The following is a 19,747-nucleotide window of genomic DNA, read 5'->3' on the forward strand; positions in this document are numbered from 1 at the left end:
ACTTGGGGTATTTATTGTTATTAGCATAGAATCAATTATCCATTTTATTATTTGATTGGCTCTTTCTACCTGTACTTTAATCCAAGGACATCTGTCACAACCTCTAACACGTCTATCATCAAAAGCACAGAGCATATTAGACATGGAATCATTTAAAATTCTCTTTTATCATCTGTATGTAAAAGAAAATGGGGCTTATTTGACATAAAAATAGATCTAATTGTAAGAATTACAGTTGAAGCGACTATTACATGCAAAGAAACTGTCCATATAAACTTAAAAAATGGTTCTATGACATCAAGCATCTACATAACGATTATTTAATTCTCTATAATATAAAAATCTACTAAATCGGCACTTTATTGTTCTCTGGAAATTCTAACAATAATGGGTCTTAAACAGATCCTGTAACCATCGCTTTTCGCGACTAACAAATTTCACTAAAACTTAACATTTTAGTAACCTCATCATGCATAACTCTATGTATTATTTGACTTACATAAATTATAATAGTTTGTCTATTACTAACATGAATCAATTTAAGTTGCTCTTTTTTAAATTTTTCCCCTTATAAAGTAAAAATTTATATTATCGAACCGTCATAGCTTCTTTACAAGTACAACTAAATACATAAATAAAGAAATATTTAAACCAAAATGTTTATTTTTTTTTTTCCATGCAGGGCATAAAAATTTTATAAAAATTAATTAAATGTTGAGGGCCACTACGTAGCAATGTTTTTAACAGTAATTAGGTTTGTGTGTGGTTTATCACACGAACATTTTTTAATTTGAATTTTTTTATTTCTTCACCAATATAAATTTTTTTGTTCTTTTTTTAAACCCTTCTTTTTGTTCTTGAATTTAAAATCTAGCAGAAAATATGCTGTTAATAATAAGCTCAATAAATTTTTCTATTTCAAAATTGTGCGATTCTATCCTTAGCCTAGAAATTTAAATAAATGATATGTAAAAATGAGTGCTTATAAATAAAATAACAAATTAAGTTCATTTTAAATATTTATTAATTTTAATATACATTATAACTGTTTCTATGTCTAAAGACTAAAATTACAGTGAATCCAAATAATGTTGCGCCTTAATAGACAGGGTTTTTATAGTATCATAAGATCATATAACATTTAAATTGTTTTATAAATATTAGGGGAAGATCGGGTAGCTGTCCCGACTTAAAAAACTTTCCAAACAACTCTTTATTACTGGCCCGTTTTGGTTAACGTGTTTTTCCTTGCGTTATAAAAATGCTCTTTCAACAACCTTTTGTGTACCCTTCTTTTTATAATTTTATTTATTAAAAAAAATTTCTAGAAGGATTCATAAAAATGCTACCAGCTGCTATTAAATAAAATGTTCTTTACATAAAATAAATACTTGCCTATATATTAAAGGACTATACATTTCACTTTTATATGAAAAAAGTGTTTCAATTTGTTTATTGCTGAATCATTAATATGGAAAAGATTATAACTTGTATCAAAATTATTGGCTACAGATTGTTAATTTAAGACACTGTTTTAAATATTATATTAAAATTAAGGCGTATCAAGGTCATGTTATTTCTAAAGGCCAACAAAAACATTCTATCTTTCAGATCAACACAAATAATTGCATATTGATAGAAAAAAGATTATTAGCTCTTGTTAAATAAATAGGCATACTTTAAAAGAATAGGGGTTTTAATTTTTAGCCTTTAAAAACATAAAGAATATTGTTTTTTTGCAAAACCACTTTTTAATTTTTTATACAAAACTTTGTGTGTTAAAATTATTGATGCGTTTAGATATTTTATCAGTGTATTGGTAAGTAATAAATTTAATTCAATAATGTGCTAAAATAAACAATAAATATCTTTGTGACAGCTTTTTTGGAAACTATTCAAGTAACAGAAGCAATAGCAAAAGAAGATGATACAAATATGTGGCCTTTTGAGGGTATACAAAAAAAAATGAGCTATAAAAAATAAACATTTAAAATGAAAAAATAATTTTTGTTTATTTTTTCAAATAAAGCATTTTAATAAATAAAAACATTATAAATGTCGAGGTGTAATAATGTTGTACATTATTGTATAAATTTTTAATATTTTTTATTCCATACAGGAAGAAAGCAAAGTTAGTAAAAGTGTTATTGATAGTAATATTGCTTTTTTTGTCACTACTGTTATCGATAGGCTCGAGAATCGTGAGTATGTAAAGAAAAAACACTTTAATTAGAACGGAATAGGTGAGAATTTTTTAAGTGTTTAACGAAACTTTCCGTTGGGTTCGAGATTTTATATCATGTTGTTGGATGTTAAACACCCAGTAGTTTCAGATACGGATGAAACCACGACGTCTTAAGCTTGTTTATTTGTTTACATGTTTTATGTAAAACTATAAAAAGAAATCCTAAATAAATAAGAATGTCATTTATAAATACCTTTTGTAAGTCTTACAGACCCAAACGGGCTAGCAGTGTACCATTTCCCTAGACATGTTATTATATTAACACAGACTATGTTAAGTACTAATATAAAGTAAGGGACAAGATAATTTTGGAGGCGATACCGTCGTTAATCTTAGTCTTTACATTATAGATTGGTTTTTAATAATCATGTATATTAGATTAGAAATCACTATGGTAAAGCTTAATAACATTAAAATGCATTATTTGTAACTTATTAAACAGGGGCTTACTTAAAGATTTAACAATGATTGATGTTATTTTTCGTGATTGGTCTAAATATCTTTTAACTCCTTCAATAGATCATACTTGGAATTTTTTATAGTCAATACGAGAGAAACAGCAAATAATTTTTAGGAACATTACATCTTCAAGCTTAATGATTTCTATAACAGAATACTTCGACGTGGCGTGGGAAATTCATTTTACATTTAAGGGTTATCCATCATTTTGAATGTTTCAAAAAAAAGGTGCAAAAGAATATAAAGATTGTACAGGTATTATAGAAATTGTTTCTATAGATAATATGATTTTAAGGCTTAAAAGAAAAATCTATTGATATTTTTGGTTAAAATTATATAAATAAATAAAACTGATTATGATAGTCCAAAAAAATGTAAATACTTTTGTGGTATTAATTCCACATGAAATACTTTCTATTTTCTAAATTTTCTTGAAGAAATTTTACTATAAAAATATTTTATGAAAAGAAGGGCATCGTTGTCATGAATAACTACATAATCATCAACAGCAAGAGAATCACAAGATCAACAGAGGGTCTCACAAGAGCACAATTCCCCATGAAGTTAATAAACCATTTAAGTTGGATCAATTTAGTTTGGCTTCAGGAGCGAACATTGTAGAGAACTTTCTTAGTTCTGGTCGCCTTCCTGCGTTTCTCGCCACACCTTTTTACTAGAGTTTTTTGGCTGGCGTAGTTTAGTTAACGTTTCTATGAAATTGGATTGAATAAGGATTGCAAATAACAAAGAATTAAAAAAAATGTATGAATAATATATTTTGAAAGGAAAAAAAATAAGTGTTGAAGTTCTTTTGATTAAAGCCTATTTTTAAAAAGGTTGTTTTATATTTTAATGCATTAATTGTACTTGTAAAATAAATAATATTAGAAATGTAGAATTTAAAAAATTCCAATAAATAAAAATACATTAATAATTTTAACATTTAAGTATCTACAAACTGTATGACAAAAAGTACAAAAAAAAAATAAAAAAAGACTTTTAACTTTATTATTTTTCATTATCTTCTACATTTTTACTTTTTTTTATTTCCGACAAATGCATACATATAATCTCAGAAAAACATTTATAAATATACTTACTTTTTTTGAAATAATCTACATAAAGAAGTTAAGTTTCACCTTTACAAAGCCACTGATATAAACTTAAGCCCCTTATTTCAAAATCATTAAAAAGTCTGATAAATGTATTAAGATTTAATAACGAGAGTTTGGCAAACTCTTCGTCTAAACAATTATATATGCAATAACAATACTCCCCATCATCATTCCGTGGGGTTTAGAAAAACAGCTAAATTTTCCTTCTATAAAACGATAAAATTCAAAAAACCAGGCCATTTCTTTTTATTTACTATCATCGTTTAGCTTCTGAAAATCATTACTTGCCTTAAATCGTTTTTCACTCTCCGTTAATAATTTTTCATACTCAAAATTTTGTAAAATACAAAAAGCATGATATATTTTTTCGAAACAAGGAACTAATAGTTCTGTAGCGTTTTTCGTTGAAAGCCCCTCTTTAAATTCCATCAAAGATTGTGTATCAGTTTGCTCTTCTGCTGCTCTTATCACTTCACCAACAAATCCCATATAATAAAAAATCGCATAGTTTTAATCTTTCATAAAGAAAATCTCTCAACTTACAAGAAACAAGGTCTAAACTTAAATCGTAAAAGGCTTTAAAACGCGTATATTGTATTTTTAAGTCATTTTCTTCTATCAATTGTACATTGAACTTATTATCAAGAAGCATTTCGCTAATATTACGTTCTGCAAGATTATTTAGATTCTGAAGTTTAACGTTACTAAATAACTTTCGTATGTAAGCATAAGATTTTTTGTCTTCCACAGTTGTACAGGAAGATAGATTAAAAAATCTAAAAAATAGTGCAGTAATAAAACTATACAACTTCATTGTGGGGGGTAAAACAAAACCTTAAATTTAAATTTTTGTAATTTAATTATTAAGAAAATAATAAACCATGTAAATATCAAAATTTATTTAATCTCAAATCTATTAAAAAAATAAAGCTTACATTTTGGCTTATATTTAATTAGCACTTAAAAGATCTAATCTTTATTAATTTCAAATTTAAAACGTTAACGGTTTTTTTGGTAAATTAAATTCTTAATTTAATAATAAAATTTAATAAAAATTTAATAATACTTTGCAAAAATAAAAAATAATCAAAGAGAAGTCTACTTTTTTTCACACAACAGAGCTCTAATTGCTTTGTCATTTTTTTTTATTCAAAATCTAAATTATATTTATTTAATTAAAAAACTATTGATATTTTTGCATAGAGCTAAAACAAGTATGACACAAGCCCGTATGATGGTGTTCATCCCAAAATATTCTTCTAACACACTAATTATGGGTGTGTTATTATTGGCCCGGTCTTTATGGGCCGAGAACCACTTCTGGGTCCTGTGGTTAAAATAAGTTAAATGATTTTTACTAAACTTGTTTTATTTATAATTTTTTTTAAATACTTTTACTCCTTAAAAGTTACCAATAATATTTAAAAATGTTTATTCAGTGCTACAGATTACTGATATTTCACTTTATGAACCAATTATTTATTAAATTTGTTCATGGTCTTTCGACCATCATGCGGTATTGTACCACGGAGTATATTAAAAAGTCAACTGTTTATAAATTAAAAAAAAATACCAAATTTAATAAATAACAATAAATAAAAATTTACAATAATTTGTAAATGTAAAATCAATTTTTTTTCTAAAACATAGTACAATTATATAAAATATTTAGTTATTAAAGTAAATATGATATGTTTTAAAAAATTTTACTTCTTACTATGTTAAAAAATACAAGACGGCGGTATAAAATCGTGTTTCAGCAAGTAAAACTGTGGTCAAGAGGCCAAAAATATGCTACATAAAGTAAAAGAAAAACGCACAAGATGTACTTAAAAGGGCTACAAAGTTTTAATTGGATATTTTGAAGAAGAATCTGAAGGATTAAAAAGATTTTATGGTGTGTTTTTTTCTTTTATATTATTGAGCCTAAATTATGCCAAGTACTTATATAGTATAGAAAATAAGCCGCAAAAAGAATGAACCGAAATTTTAAAAGTTTAAAAATTAACTAAAATATGAGAGGGCAAAGCTACTTGAAGATGATAATAGAAGTAGGATGATGAAGAGGGATGCATTTATAGCGAGAGAACTCTCTTTGCGTCAAGGAATTATTAGAGAGTGAAGCAATGAATTGTATAAGTAAGCGTGTTAATAGAAGCAATAGAAATTTATTTTTACTGTGGAAAGTTCGAGCACATTGTTAGAAATTGTTATCAAAGATAAATAAGGAATAAACGAATAAAAAATCTTATCTTATACTATATTTAAAAGCAAAAATAATTTTGAAGGTGATGAAAAGGGATATCAGTTGTGCCGAAGGTCTATGAGAAGATGTCTAGTCAAGGATGAAGATAATATGGAAGTAGAAGACACTGAAATATAAAATTTGAAGATTTAAACAGTAGCACAGCATTATTTTTAGTATGAAGATAAGGTCATTAAATAATGTTAAAAAAAAAAGATAAAGTCTATGGCGGGAAAAAAATGGTACAATGGGGCTAGATGATACCGCAGTCTCTGATGGAAGAAAAAGAGAGCTATTTAAAACAACTAGAAAAAAGAAAGATTATTAGTAGTTTAAATTTAGAACGAAGAAATACTATTAGAGATATTGAGAGGTTGAAAAGGGAGTAAAAGTTGTTATTAATTTAATGGCACTGAATGATCTAGTAGAAAAAGATTAATACGAAGTGTCAAATATAAGTGATAATATTAGAATTATTCAAGGATCTAAGTGATTTACAGTTATTGATTTGAAAGTGTGGTTCTACCATTTTTAGATTGAAGAGGGCGATAAGAACAAGATGGCGTTCGAATTTCATTAAAAAGATTACAAATAGAACAGTATGGTGAAAAGATACAAGAACTTTCCGCAGGTATTACAGCGAACAATTGAAAAAATATTTAAAAATTATCAAGGGAATTGTATATAAGATATATGGATAATATTGTTATACATGAAAAAACTATACATAAGCATGGTAAATATTTTTTGAAAGACTCGAAAGAACAAGATTAAATTTAATATTGAGAAGATGCAATTCAGTCAGCAAAAGGCAAAACTAATTTAAGTTAAATTGAATGAAACAGAAGTTGAAGCAAATAGAATAAAGAAAAACGAAACATTAGAATTTCCAAAACCAACGGGGGTTTTCAAAATGAAAAAATTGCTTAATGTAACACTAGGCTCAGAGTTTTATCGAGAATTGTTGTGTGTTGTCTATTACCTAAGTAAAAGTTAAAAAGATGATAATAAGCGAAAATGGATAAAGGGGATTAACGAAGTACTTTTTTAATTGAAAGAAGTGTTGAAAAGTGTGGAAAAATTTAATAATGTATTTATATTAATAATGGGTGCAAGTAATTTAGGGATTGGGACGTTATTGCTAGAAGAATTAGAAAAATGAAAGGATTACTCTGCAGGACAGAACAAGTAAGACAATAAAGTATACTATATTAGAGAAAAAATATGCTTGATATTTTGGCATATGAAAGGGTTAAATATGCATTATGAGAAGAGAAGTCTAGAGTTGAGACAGATAATAGCTCGCTTACATAAATTAGAAGCAAGTCGTGCTTTAAAAACAATAGAATTTACATATAGATAGAAAATATTCAGGAATTTAACTTTATAATAAAAAATAAAAAGATGGAAGAGATGTTTTCTTGAACTTATTAGGTAGAATTTATATAAAATAAAGACCCAAAAGAAAAAAAATTAGAACAAAAAAACAGAAAGATGTTACGGAAAGAGTACATTTTGGTGAGGAAATATTTGAAATTTGTTTTAAAAATTGCAATAATATAATGAAGATGTCGGTCATAGAGATATCTAGCTTGTATTACGCGATTAGGACAAATGTTAATGGCCAGGCTTGAAAAAAATAAATAAAGCTATAAAGAACTACGAACAATGCCAGATATACGATAGAAGAGAAGGAGGTGGTTGCAAGTTTATTCACGCCAGAATACATTTGGAAAGTGTAGGATTTGATAAATTTTAGAGATTTGGTAAATGTGTTTTTGCTGCAAATGATTATTTTACACAAAGGGTTTGAAGCGCCTTACAAGATAAAAAGCTTGATAATTTTGTTAGGGACTCTATAAAAACACTATTTTTGCAAAGAAAAAGATTTGAAGAAATTATTACTAGCAGCGGAAAGAAGTTTATTAATGAGGGATGATTAAGCGTTACAAATAAGTATTTTGAATAAATGAACTCCTTAGCCTATAGGTCATAACAATTTAATTAGCTAGAAATCATTTATGTAGATGGATTAAGTCAAATTTTTTACGATACAAATATAAACCTTTTGGTAAAAAACATAAGGCAAGATGAAAAAAAGCAAGTTTTTGATTTTTATAAACAAATTGTTTGCAGAGGTATTAAAATAACCTTTCAGGATACAATAAAGCTCACACGAACAAGGTATTGTATTGACAAGTAATTGAAATATTAAGCAACCGTGTGGAATGTAAATAAAACAATTCTATAAAAATAAATAAGCTTTACTATATTGATTGTTATGATGATGTAGGGTAAAAAGCAGGTTTTTAAATCGAGGGCCCCTTGAAGATTAATACATTATATCAGCAATATATTATTTTAGTAGATATAAATTTGCGGAAGTAATTGGAAATTGCAAAAGAAAAGTGTACTATAATTTTTAACAAAATTGAAAGAATAAATAAACATTAAAAGTTTAATATGTGACTTGGCCATAGAAAATGTTATATAAAACGTTTTAAAATTTTGTAAAGATAATAAAATATTTATGCATTCAACCTTGTTACATAATCATCAATTGAGTGGCAGAATAGAACAGTTTAACATGGCGATGTTAGAAAATGTAAATAAACACGAATAAAATCTTGAATTGAAAGACTGTGTAAATAAGGTATGGAAAGTTTACAATAATTTAAAATATACTAGTTATAAATGACGCAGCAAGAAGCGAAAAGAGACGAAAATAAGACAAAAATAAAACACAATTAGTTTGAAGCAACGTTAAAGTATTAAAATAAAAAAATAAAGTATGAATAAAAAGTAAATAATGATGTATTAATAAAGAATAAAATACATAAATTAAAAGGCCAACTTAAATATAACAGTATATGAACAATTAAAGGAATGATGGGAAAAGACTCGTTGAAAATTAAACTTAATGATAATAATATTAGAAAAATTTAACGATAGTAAATTATAAGCAAACATTGTTGATAAAAGAGGTTTATTGATTTAGCAAGGGAATGCTTTAGATAAATATTTTAATTAAGTAAATCCTTAACTTATAAATCATAACAAGATGTTTATGCAGGCAAATGGAAATAAAGCATTGTCAAGTTGCTATTGAAGCTCACAGAAGAAATGGCAGAGTAAAACGGAGTATAAGTTTGCTAAGAGAATGTATTTTAAAAATGATGATTGAATATTTAAGAAAAAGTTATGAGAAGTATTAAAAAATATCCTAAGAGCTATCATGTAGGGATAAGGTATATACCAATAAACAACAGACGAAATTTCAAGCAGGTTATGAGTAACAATAGTTCCCATAAAAATTACGGGAAAAGATTATGAAAGGTGAAAGAGGAAAATTTAAAAAGATTAAGCAGGCAAAATAACTAAAATGAAAATATAATGAGATGCGATAAATATGAGAAAGGTATATTTTTAGATACAGGCAAAAATGCTGCTCTATATGAAAAAGATTCATATGTAGTAAAATTAAGAAACGGAAAGTTGTAAAAAAGACACTACGATTTTAAGGTGCTACTTGTTGAGACGGTTTTAATTGATAGACTAACCATCTTGGGAATTGATTCGATATTTCAATAAATATTATTCTACATTATTTCAAAAAAATAAATTTACCATTTTTTACAATAGAGACCACCACTTTTAAATATAAAATATCTTTTTTCTATGATTTTGTAACAATTGTAACACAATATGTTTTAGAAATGTATTTTATAATTAATCAAATCTACATTTTATAACATTTTTAGTAATCCAATCAGGTTATCGCAAAATTCAAATGCTGTAAAATAAAACTTTTAAAAGCATAAATGTCCTTAAAAGTTAAGTTTACATAGTGAAGTTATATAAATAAAATAATAAATAAATTTAATTATAAAACAAACATAAATCTTAGTAAAATTTATTAAAAATTAAATTAACAGAAAAACAATTGATTTTGTTGCGATTTGAATAACGTTTGTGTCATAATAAGAACTATGACAACGCAATTTATTTAGATTTATTTTTAGTTTAAAACCCACAATCGTAAAAATATAAAATTGTTTAAATAAAAATTTTTTAAATAAAGGCTAAGAAAAAATGAAAGATTCTAGTTACCTTTATAATTTGAACAAAAGTAGCTCTGGAACATAAGTTTGTAGCAAAACAATTGACATTTAAAAAATTTAGTAAAATAATATTTAAAGTATGGTCGAGAAATATTTTGAGGATGAAGTCTATTCTCGTAGGCATGACATTTTAAAAGACGGATCAATTCAAGCTGTTAATTCTGTGAAATATACTAATTTTTACCTTTTTATCGATTTTCCCTTTTTTTAACGACGTAAGTATGTGTTTTAATCAAACTGATAAAGAATCATTGTTTAATTAACTTAAAAGATGCAACAATTCCAAAAAAAAGGAATATTATATATTATAATAACGAATTCTAGTTATTTTAAAAGTGTGTACAAAAATTTATAACTATTTAGTTGTTAATTTTATTTATTACGCAAAAACAATGCTTTTATTTGTTCAATGAAAAAAAAATAAATATTCTTATTTAAAATTTAGTTTGTTCTTCTTTTAATCTTAACAATCCGTTGTATCTACTGTTCATACTTTTTATCAGGTTTTTTACACTCTTCTACATCTATTTTATTTACTTCTTTTCAACACAATTTTATAATTCATTTATATTCTTTGGTTTTCTTTTTCCTACTTCTATCATAAGAATATTTCATTAAATAGCTCTTGTTGAAGATACTTTAGGTCATCAGATTGTTTTTATTAACAGCACGCAATTTTTTCAGATTATATTATAATATCGCAGTTTTTATTCATTAAATCCCAGGTTAATCTTTTGTACATTTTGTTAATTTTTTATAACTTAATCTCCTTCTTTTAAAAAATTCCCTTTCCCTCAATCTCAACATACGCACATTTATCAGCGCAAGCATATCACAGGGGCCTCGCTTATTAGGAAGATGTTGTTAATCGCCTGAAGAATATTACTTACAGAGAACCGACAACTGGTAGTACGCACGCTATCAGGCCAGAAGTTTTCATTGGATCATGTAGTCGGTCAAGGCTGTATGTTTCTAATGGCCGGGGTGTCTCTCATCATTTTACGCGAAATACCAGTGTTTCTGAGGTTTGCTATGTCCTTTTCCCACCGAATGTTCATAGCTAATTTCTTACTATAGGATGTAAAAAGCTTTCAAAGCTACGGCAATTGTTGTACCGACTCAAAGATGTTATGCCTTTTCTATATCATTAGAAACTTATAACCCTTAGTCGACGCCTACAGAAAAACTCACACAACTACTTAACCGACAAATATTTATGACAATTGTTATATCAACGCCAAGTTATTACTTAGCGATTTCACAGTGCTGGGATTTAAACCTATAGCCTTCGAGCATCAGAACAAAACTTAATTACTGCACTTACAATGCTCCAGGGACATTTTTTATTTTTATTAAAACAATTTTACGTTTTAAACTTTTTTATACAAATTAAAATTATTTGAAACAATAGAGATTAATAAAAGATAAAGTGTTATTTTAGTACGTTAAAATATCCAAAACAAAATTAATGGTAAATAATCTTTTGTTTGAATTAGTATTGAGTCAAAAAAAAGTTTATTAAAATATTTTTTTTGCAACGAAAAACATAACTTTGCATCTTAAAATATTTTAGAAATCAAAAAAACCTAATTTACACTATAACTGTTTTTTTAAATTGTAAAGGAATTTATATAACTTTTGTTAGGCAAATTTACCTTAGATTTGTTTTTTATATATATGAAAAAAGCAAAAACTTATAAATTAATTGCTATTAATTAAAATATGTTAAAATGTTTGGTATAATGTTCTTATGCGCAAAATAATACCCAAAAATAAGTAAACTATTTCTTTTTTGACCCAAGAGCGTATTTCCAGTCATATTTTATGGCCGTAAATGCCCTTCGAGCCATGTTTTTTAAAAATAAGTGTGGTATTTCACATTAGATTTTTATTGCTTGTTAAGTTAAATTATATTTTTTGTTTATCTGTTTGCATGCAAAAAAACTTTTAAAAGTATAAAATGTGTTAATTTAAACGCCGAAAATAATTAGAAAAACAGAAATGATTACGAAATAAAATATAATGACAATAACAAACAAAAATATTTTGGTTTAAAAAATAATTTTATAAAAAGAAATTCTGAAATAAAGACTTTTTAAAGATATGATTTTTGTCTAGGATATGTCAGAAAGCTTAAGTAAAAAGGTTATATATTTTTGTTTTTTTACAAGATGTAACTTTTTTGTTTTTATTTTATCTATAGTCAGAACAATAGTAAATTCTAAAAGATTTTAAATATGACTAGAGACTTATAATTTTTATTTTAAGTATTAAAAAAAATAATTTATTTAATAATTCTGAAGCAAATTAAACTTTTCAATAATTGATAAAAAAATATCAGAACTTTAAGGTAAATTTTATGTAATATAGAACATTGCAACATTGCTTTATTGACAACTGTTTAAAAAAACAAATCAAAGGTTTTAAGGTTTGTTTATATAATGAAAAAGCTTTTAATTATTTTTTAATAAAGTTTAAATTTCCCTCCATAATAATATACAAAACAAAAAAGAAAATAAATAGCCATGAGATGGCTACAGTACGAAAAAAAATAAAAAAGTATTTATTTTAATCAAATTTAAGTCAAAAAACAATATCGTGACTCTAATTAAAATATTTTATATTAAAAATAAATTTTTATAAATTTAAAAAAATAAAAATGCCCATGAACAAATTAAATGTATTATTCTGGATGTCTTATATTCATTCATTACAAATACTCTCAGTAGTTCCACAAACATATAAAATGTATGAAATTAACTTGCGAAATACTTACCCAGGAAAATATGACTTTTATATAAAAAACCATTATCCGCCAGTTGATAAGATTCCAATTATCACTGAAGTCAAATCACCACTATCTAATATTCAAGGATTTGTTTATATTCATTCTAATCAGACAACTGATACCTACATTAAAAGCTTGTATTGTTTTTCAAGCGATTTTACAGACACTAACCAGATATTTTACCAATTTGAATTTACTACAGCCTTAAAACAAAAAAATATTCTTAACATACAAATTCCTTCAATGCTGTTTAATAATGCACTAGAGTCTCAGTATGGCATTGAAGTCAAAAAAACTTTCGGAAATATTAGTAATATAGGTTTGAAAATACAAAATAATTTTACAGAATTTATACTGTTAAATAAGGCGAAAACAATTTCATCTTCTCGTCAACTTCTTGACGAATTAACAAACAGACCCGGATCAAGAATTAAGCATTCTTTAGAAAGCGAAGATTACATTTTAGCATTTTTTGATAGAGACTATAATAAGATCATTAGTTTTCTAAATGAATTTATTTCGTTATTACAAGAAGACGATGTTTTTTTACAACATCAGCTGCCTATGTTTTTTATAAATTTTGTAAAAAATAATTTAAATACTTTTTGGGAAGAAGAACTTATATTCTCTTTTAAAGATTTTAATACTTTTAAAGATATTCATTTATTGAACTGCTTTTTTACAGATTTAAAAAACTTATTTTGGTTAATTGAGGATCCAAATCACAAATTTGCACTTACTGATCATGATCAATGTATCGGATCGCTTTATGGTAATTCTTGTGTTAATGTTTTATTTAACTTTCAAGAAGACGTGGATGAAAAAACTTTAAAATGCTTTGTTTACGACAAAAAGAATAACAAGTTGAACTATAAACTAATGATTGATACAACAAAAAGAAAAATTTTTATAATGTTTAAATTACGTTATTTGAAAGAATCTAATATTAAACAAATAGATTGCATAATTCAGACACCAAAAAAACATTTTAAATCATGTGATATTAATTTAATTGGATACTTATAATAAAAGTTTATGTAAGATGTTTTTTTAATTTTTATATTAAATAATAACAATTTGTTTTATTATGTGGTATTAAAATTACAGGGAGTTTTCGTTTTCGGCTGATCAAAAATGTCATTATATTTTCTAAAATTTATTTTTCTACGATAATAATCTGAAAAGAAGTAAAATTGAAAATAAAGGATCAGATGTATCAGAAAAACAACTACTATAATAATAAACAAACTTTAAATAAAAAGTAAAATAGCTCTAAAGAAAGTTTATACTTGAATATTATAAAGTATTTTTTCGGCATGGATTAAACTTCTTGTGAAATTTACTAAACACCACGATTTCTATCTAAATTTTGCATAATGAAAATGTCAGTTCGTACAAAAAACATTAAATTTATGTAATTCTTCAAACAATAATTTACAGTAATATAAATATTTTAAAATTTATCCAGATAAATTTAAAATTAACCGCCTTATAAAGTAAAACTTTATTGCTTTGGCATTTATAAGCTAGTATAGCATTACACAAAAAAGTAGGCAAAATTATATATGTTTTAAGCTAAGCTAGAAATATTTATTTTCAAAGAATTGGAGGCTTACAGCCTACTATAGAGCTGAAAATAAAAATAGTAAGACCACTTAAAATGTATTTATTTTAACGCAGTATAATATGTAAATATATAAATTAAGGTCTAAATATATTTACTAAGATGTGTGTCTGGGTTACGTTTTAATAAAACAAAAAAATACAATATATTTTAAACCGAAAGCATTATAAAATAAGAAATATATACGAGCATAAATATTAAATATAAATGTTCTGTATAACAGATATTTCGATTAAGTTAAACTACTATCTTATAAAATTTTTATTTATTTTTTTTCAACCTAAAATTAATACCTTTTCCTTTTTTTGGGTTTACTTTAGAATTCTGGCCACATTTTTTCCAAAAAATATAGATTAAAAAATGAAGGAAAACACCATATTCAATATAAGACAAAACCTACAAAAATAGAAATGTAGGCAGAATTCTAAAGATAAGCAAACTATTAAATATTTTTAGCAAAATCGAGAGAGTTTTCAAAAGTAAATAAACCATAAAAAAGTGCTAAAAACAAATTTTTATATGTACCAAATTTTATATTAGATCACAAATAATAGTGTATACTCTTTTTATTGTTAAAATCTATAAAATTTGTTCGGGTTTTGGTGATTACTATAGATTCCACATGGCCTTCATAATTAGTACTGTGTTTTATAATTTTTTAAAATTTGTCTTTATGAAAATAAAAATCAACGATAAATTCTTTGTGAAATAAAAAAGTCAAAAAAAATTAATTAAAGATGATATTATTCCGTTCATAATCAATTGTCAATGTTTTTTTTATTCCATCAAACTAGTGATTGTAAAAGGTAAATAGACACAATAGCTTATAGACGTGTTAAAAGAGGATTTCAGAAGAAGCACTCTTTATTTCATTCTAAATTTTTTTTAACAAAAGTAGCTCATTGTATCTATTTTTTGTTGTTAGACATCTATTGTTTTCATCTCTAATATTTTCTTGAGTTTTTAGTGCAACAATAACTAAGTATAAAGCTCTGCCATTAGGATGTTATAAATTGTATATTGACATACATTCAGTTATCATAGAGAACTGAGGAATTGCTGTAGAAGTTGATGAAATTGTTCTTTATCGAAGTTGGATATTCGAAATCCCATAAGTGCTGATGATAATAGAGATACTGTTTGAACTGTTGATGGAATTGATCGAACAAGCGAAGAAATTTTTTTCTTGTAAGTGTTGTTAAGAGTACAGTTCGTTCTTTACAAGGAACATTGGGTCCTTATGTTAAGTACTGAAGCACACTAAATACTGATAGCCATGATTCTTATTTCGCTGTTGTACATGGCCTCAATGTAAGTCGTCATATCTTTAATCATTTGGTTGGATTTAGATCATAAGAGAGACTCTATACTAATAATATAAAGGTTTTTGGGCCATATAAAAAGACAATACGAAAGAAAAATGGCGTTTATAAAGGCCAAATAAATAATTGGATTATTCAATATACATTTAAGAGAATATATATCGTGGGCAAAAATCGTAGCGAGTTTGTCGATATTTATTTAAAATTTAAAAAATATTTTTCCATTTAAATTGTTAATATTGATTTTTAACCCTTAATCTTTGAAAAAAATGTAAGCAAAATTTTGAAAAAGACTTTTTAGTTAATATTTAGCTCTTTATATATTGTTTTTAACATATAATTACACCTAAATTATTTCAATCAATTTTTATCAAATATTTTTTTTTTATGTACAGAGACGTTTTCTGGTGTTATTGCCGCCAATAAAGTAAGAATCAATATCAATAAGAGTTTTTATTCAAAGTACTATAATGAAACTGTAATTTTAGTAAGTCTATTTGTTAGGAAAATATTTTTTTAAAATCTATATAATACTTAGAAAGCTTGATTAGCAAGTAAAAAATGAACAAGTTGTGTTGTGGTTTAATAGCCAAAATCTATAAATTTTCAGAAATTGCACGATATTATTGGAAAAATAATGTATTCATAATTTTTGTTTGTAAACATGTTTTTTGGCTAAAAAAAAATTCATACTACTTAGCAAATATAAGATTGCAAAGATGGATTAAAAAAAGATAAAATATCTTTTGTAACCAACTTTAAATATTAAAATTTTTTTTATAAACATTTGTTACTATATTTAAAAAACAACTCATCATTTGTATGCAAATTGAATAAAAGTGCTATTAATTACTTTTTTTCTGCTCTTATTACGTAGATAAAATATGTATTAAGATTAGAAGATTCACAGAAATAATATTTTAGCTAAAAAAAATTTTAAAAAATAAATTTTGAAATTTTAAATTGTATATAAGTTAATGATACAGTTAGCTGCATTTTTTATTTCTATTAAAAATAAAACTTAAAGTGTATAATAGTAATTTATACAGTATTAAAGTTGTATAAAATTTATTATAAAATCAATATAACATAATATGATGTTTTTTAGCACTATCTTGACATATTTACAATTTAATAATAAGTTTCCTTTACTTAATATTATGAACAGATAGATTTTACATTCTAAGTGTTTTCAATTAAAAAAATTATGTTATTTATTTTCACTAATATTGCATGTATTCAATAAGTATCTCACAATAAGATATATTAATTACATCAAATTGTACTTAAAAATTGTTCTTGTTAAAAATTTAAAGCTAATAAATATAAAATATTTAAGATGATTTCTAATATCTTGATGTGCAATTTAAATAAAAAATTTTTCTTAGAAGTGACTCGAAAAAAAACAAATTGTAATTTAAAAATTTGTAAAATATGTTCATTTAATTGATTAAATTATTTGTTGCGACATCTCAAATGTCACTGTTTTCTTTATATTTTAATATAAATTACTCTTAAATTTGATATGTCTAACATTATTTAAACTTCAGAAAGAAGAAAATTAATTATTTAACTATTTATAGTTTATAAACAATCAAAAAATGCAAAAATCTGAAAGTATTTAATTGTATTATTAAAATCAATCCTGTATATCAAGCATTGTAAAACATCATGATTTTTGTATCGTTATTAAAGTATAATGGTGACTCATTCCAATCTTTGTTTGTTAATAACAAATGATTTCCTGGTTTTCCTACCTAAGAGACCCGAGGTCTCTTACGAGGATGGGTCTCTTGGGCCGAAAGCTCAATAATAATAAATTTAAGATGTTATAAATTGACAAATATTGTTGGAGAAGAAATAGACATTAACGATACATTTGAAGGTGAAATATAAGCGATAAAATTTTAATTATTTTCTAAGCAAAATTTAAAAAAATAATCCATTTTTGTCTTTTGAGTCAATAAATCTATTGCGTGGTGAACCTCTTAATAAAGCAAATTTGGTAGAAAAAAATAGACAAAAATTTTCATCTAGGGTAATCTTAATTGGCCAATCTCGGTAGTAAAATATGTACTACTTGTGTTACTTTTTAGCATCAAATTGTTCTGTGATATTACCAAAGACAAATAATCATAAAAATCTTTATCTACATTTATTATTTTAATTATTATTAAAAAATCCATTACCTCAATCGATATATTAGAATTAGAAATGTTTTCATAAAAATGTTTCCTTTTTATTTTGATCTGTTCTTAGTTCTTTTGTTTTGCCCTTTCGTTGGCAAATAAATTTTATTATCAAGTGTTTTTATGTTATCTAATGTATTTTTCAGAATTATCACTAAATTAAAATTCAATGTTTGTTTAAAATAAAAAATGTTCTACAACAAAGATAACATTAAATGGCTAAAAAATTTGCTAAAAATTGATTTGAATGAACAATTATTTTATAAACCAATATTTTTTGCCATTTTTATACCACAATATATTAGATATAAGTTCGTTTTAGTAATAAAATAATATTTAAATCAAATCTCAAGTTGCTAAATACATAATAAAAAAATTTCTACGATTTAGAACATTTTTACCAAAGAATAACAAATAAATAAATGAAAACTTTTACAAATAATAAAATTTTATAATTATCGTTTTAAAATCTATGTTTATATGTATCTTTTAATTTAAATATACAAAAGATCTAAACATTATACTTGAAATATAGACGATTATAGCTTTTTAAGTATTGCTTAACAAAACTTTAAAACTTAAAAAGAATAAATATTAATTTTGTGATTTTATGGTTTCAAATATTAATATTTAATTAATAACAAAAAATGTTAGTTGATGCGGATAACAGTTAGGCAGCCGGGGCTTAGAAAGGTTTTATGATGCAAATCAGCATATTTGTAAAAGTTTTATGCCATAATATAGTTTATATGGGTGCTTTCGTGGGTTAGGGTAGTGACTCTTGTGGGTAGCCATTTAACTATTTCTTTGCATGAAATTTGGAATCTCATATAAAATAATTTAAAAGTGTTTTAATAATAACTTTTTTTAAAAAAAGATAAACTAATTCATGTAGAAAAAATTATCTGGCTTATCAAACTTAAATAACTTTATTATATAATTTTTATCACTTTCTCATAATGGTTTCTAAATTATACTTAATGCAATGTTTTTACTTGCTAAAAATTCAAATTTTAATCTGTTACTAGGAAGATCGGGTTTCTCTAAATTCTTAGCAAAAAAATTTTATTGGAACCACTTTTTTAAAATATCAAAAGCTTATGTATAAATTGCTTTTTAGCTTACAGTATAAAATTGAACCAAAAAAATTTTTATATAAATCTGAGATTTTTTTTGTTGAAATTATTAGTCTATCGTTCAGGACGAATTAAAAAAAGTTTTTTGTTTTTTTGCTATAACTTTGTATACTTTAAATATTTTTAAAATTGGTGTGGTATTATTCTAACCACATGCTAAAAACTTTAATTTTTGTTAAAATTAATTTGCTTAAATGTTTGTGCATCTAAAATTAAAGCTTTACAAAGATACCTTAGTATGAAGTATGTAAGTCAATTAACTAAGTAAAAAAAACAAATTTCATTCTTGTTCTAAAACAAATGTCAAAGCTTGGTGAATCCGTATTTAAAAAGTAAAAGATGCCCCAAGACCCTTGGATATTCTCGGGGAAAGCAGCCAGTGGTGAGATACTTCTCAAAAAGCTTACTGTGGTGCCGTCTTTTCCAGCGTATCCTTTTAAATAAATAAGATTTATTGTTGGATGGGCTATTAAAAATGACTTTTCTATTTTGATGCATCATTG

General features: G+C 24.9%; 8 protein-coding genes across 8 annotated transcripts; 6 read left to right on the top strand and 2 right to left on the bottom strand.

Annotated features, from left to right (window-relative positions):
- Nucleotides 1-144, bottom strand: AAJ76_11000144 (hypothetical protein; the record flags this gene model as incomplete). The annotated part of the gene is made up of 1 exon (XM_024473743.1): nt 1-144. A coding segment is annotated over one exon (144 nt), but the record flags the coding sequence as incomplete, so codon positions are not given.
- Nucleotides 145-3,187: 3,043 nt separating this feature from the next.
- Nucleotides 3,188-3,325, top strand: AAJ76_110003188 (hypothetical protein; the record flags this gene model as incomplete). Its single annotated transcript, XM_024473751.1, has 1 exon — nt 3,188-3,325. One exon carries the CDS (start codon nt 3,188-3,190, stop codon nt 3,323-3,325), a length of 138 nt encoding a protein of 45 aa, XP_024331551.1.
- Nucleotides 3,326-6,321: 2,996 nt separating this feature from the next.
- AAJ76_110006322 (hypothetical protein) lies at nt 6,322-6,453 on the top strand (the record flags this gene model as incomplete). The annotated part of the gene is made up of 1 exon (XM_024473768.1): nt 6,322-6,453. The coding sequence occupies one exon, from the start codon at nt 6,322-6,324 to the stop codon at nt 6,451-6,453; it is 132 nt and encodes a 43-aa protein (XP_024331552.1).
- Nucleotides 6,454-10,264: 3,811 nt separating this feature from the next.
- AAJ76_1100010265 (hypothetical protein) lies at nt 10,265-10,396 on the top strand (the record flags this gene model as incomplete). The annotated part of the gene is made up of 1 exon (XM_024473741.1): nt 10,265-10,396. The coding sequence occupies one exon, from the start codon at nt 10,265-10,267 to the stop codon at nt 10,394-10,396; it is 132 nt and encodes a 43-aa protein (XP_024331553.1).
- A 2,448-nt stretch (nt 10,397-12,844) lies between these two features.
- AAJ76_1100012845 (hypothetical protein) lies at nt 12,845-13,999 on the top strand (the record flags this gene model as incomplete). The annotated part of the gene is made up of 1 exon (XM_024473742.1): nt 12,845-13,999. One exon carries the CDS (start codon nt 12,845-12,847, stop codon nt 13,997-13,999), a length of 1,155 nt encoding a protein of 384 aa, XP_024331554.1.
- Nucleotides 14,000-14,804: 805 nt separating this feature from the next.
- AAJ76_1100014805 (hypothetical protein) lies at nt 14,805-14,954 on the top strand (the record flags this gene model as incomplete). Its single annotated transcript, XM_024473744.1, has 1 exon — nt 14,805-14,954. One exon carries the CDS (start codon nt 14,805-14,807, stop codon nt 14,952-14,954), a length of 150 nt encoding a protein of 49 aa, XP_024331555.1.
- A 3,343-nt stretch (nt 14,955-18,297) lies between these two features.
- Nucleotides 18,298-18,441, top strand: AAJ76_1100018298 (hypothetical protein; the record flags this gene model as incomplete). The annotated part of the gene is made up of 1 exon (XM_024473745.1): nt 18,298-18,441. The coding sequence occupies one exon, from the start codon at nt 18,298-18,300 to the stop codon at nt 18,439-18,441; it is 144 nt and encodes a 47-aa protein (XP_024331556.1).
- Nucleotides 18,442-19,547: 1,106 nt separating this feature from the next.
- AAJ76_1100019745 (hypothetical protein) lies at nt 19,548-19,745 on the bottom strand (the record flags this gene model as incomplete). Its single annotated transcript, XM_024473746.1, has 1 exon — nt 19,548-19,745. One exon carries the CDS (start codon nt 19,743-19,745, stop codon nt 19,548-19,550), a length of 198 nt encoding a protein of 65 aa, XP_024331557.1.
- Nucleotides 19,746-19,747: the final 2 nt, after the last annotated feature.

The sequence above is a fragment of the Vairimorpha ceranae genome (assembly GCF_000988165.1).
Source record: "Vairimorpha ceranae strain PA08 1199 chromosome Unknown NODE_11, whole genome shotgun sequence".
In the NCBI taxonomy this organism is placed as follows: Eukaryota; Fungi; Microsporidia; family Nosematidae; genus Vairimorpha; species Vairimorpha ceranae.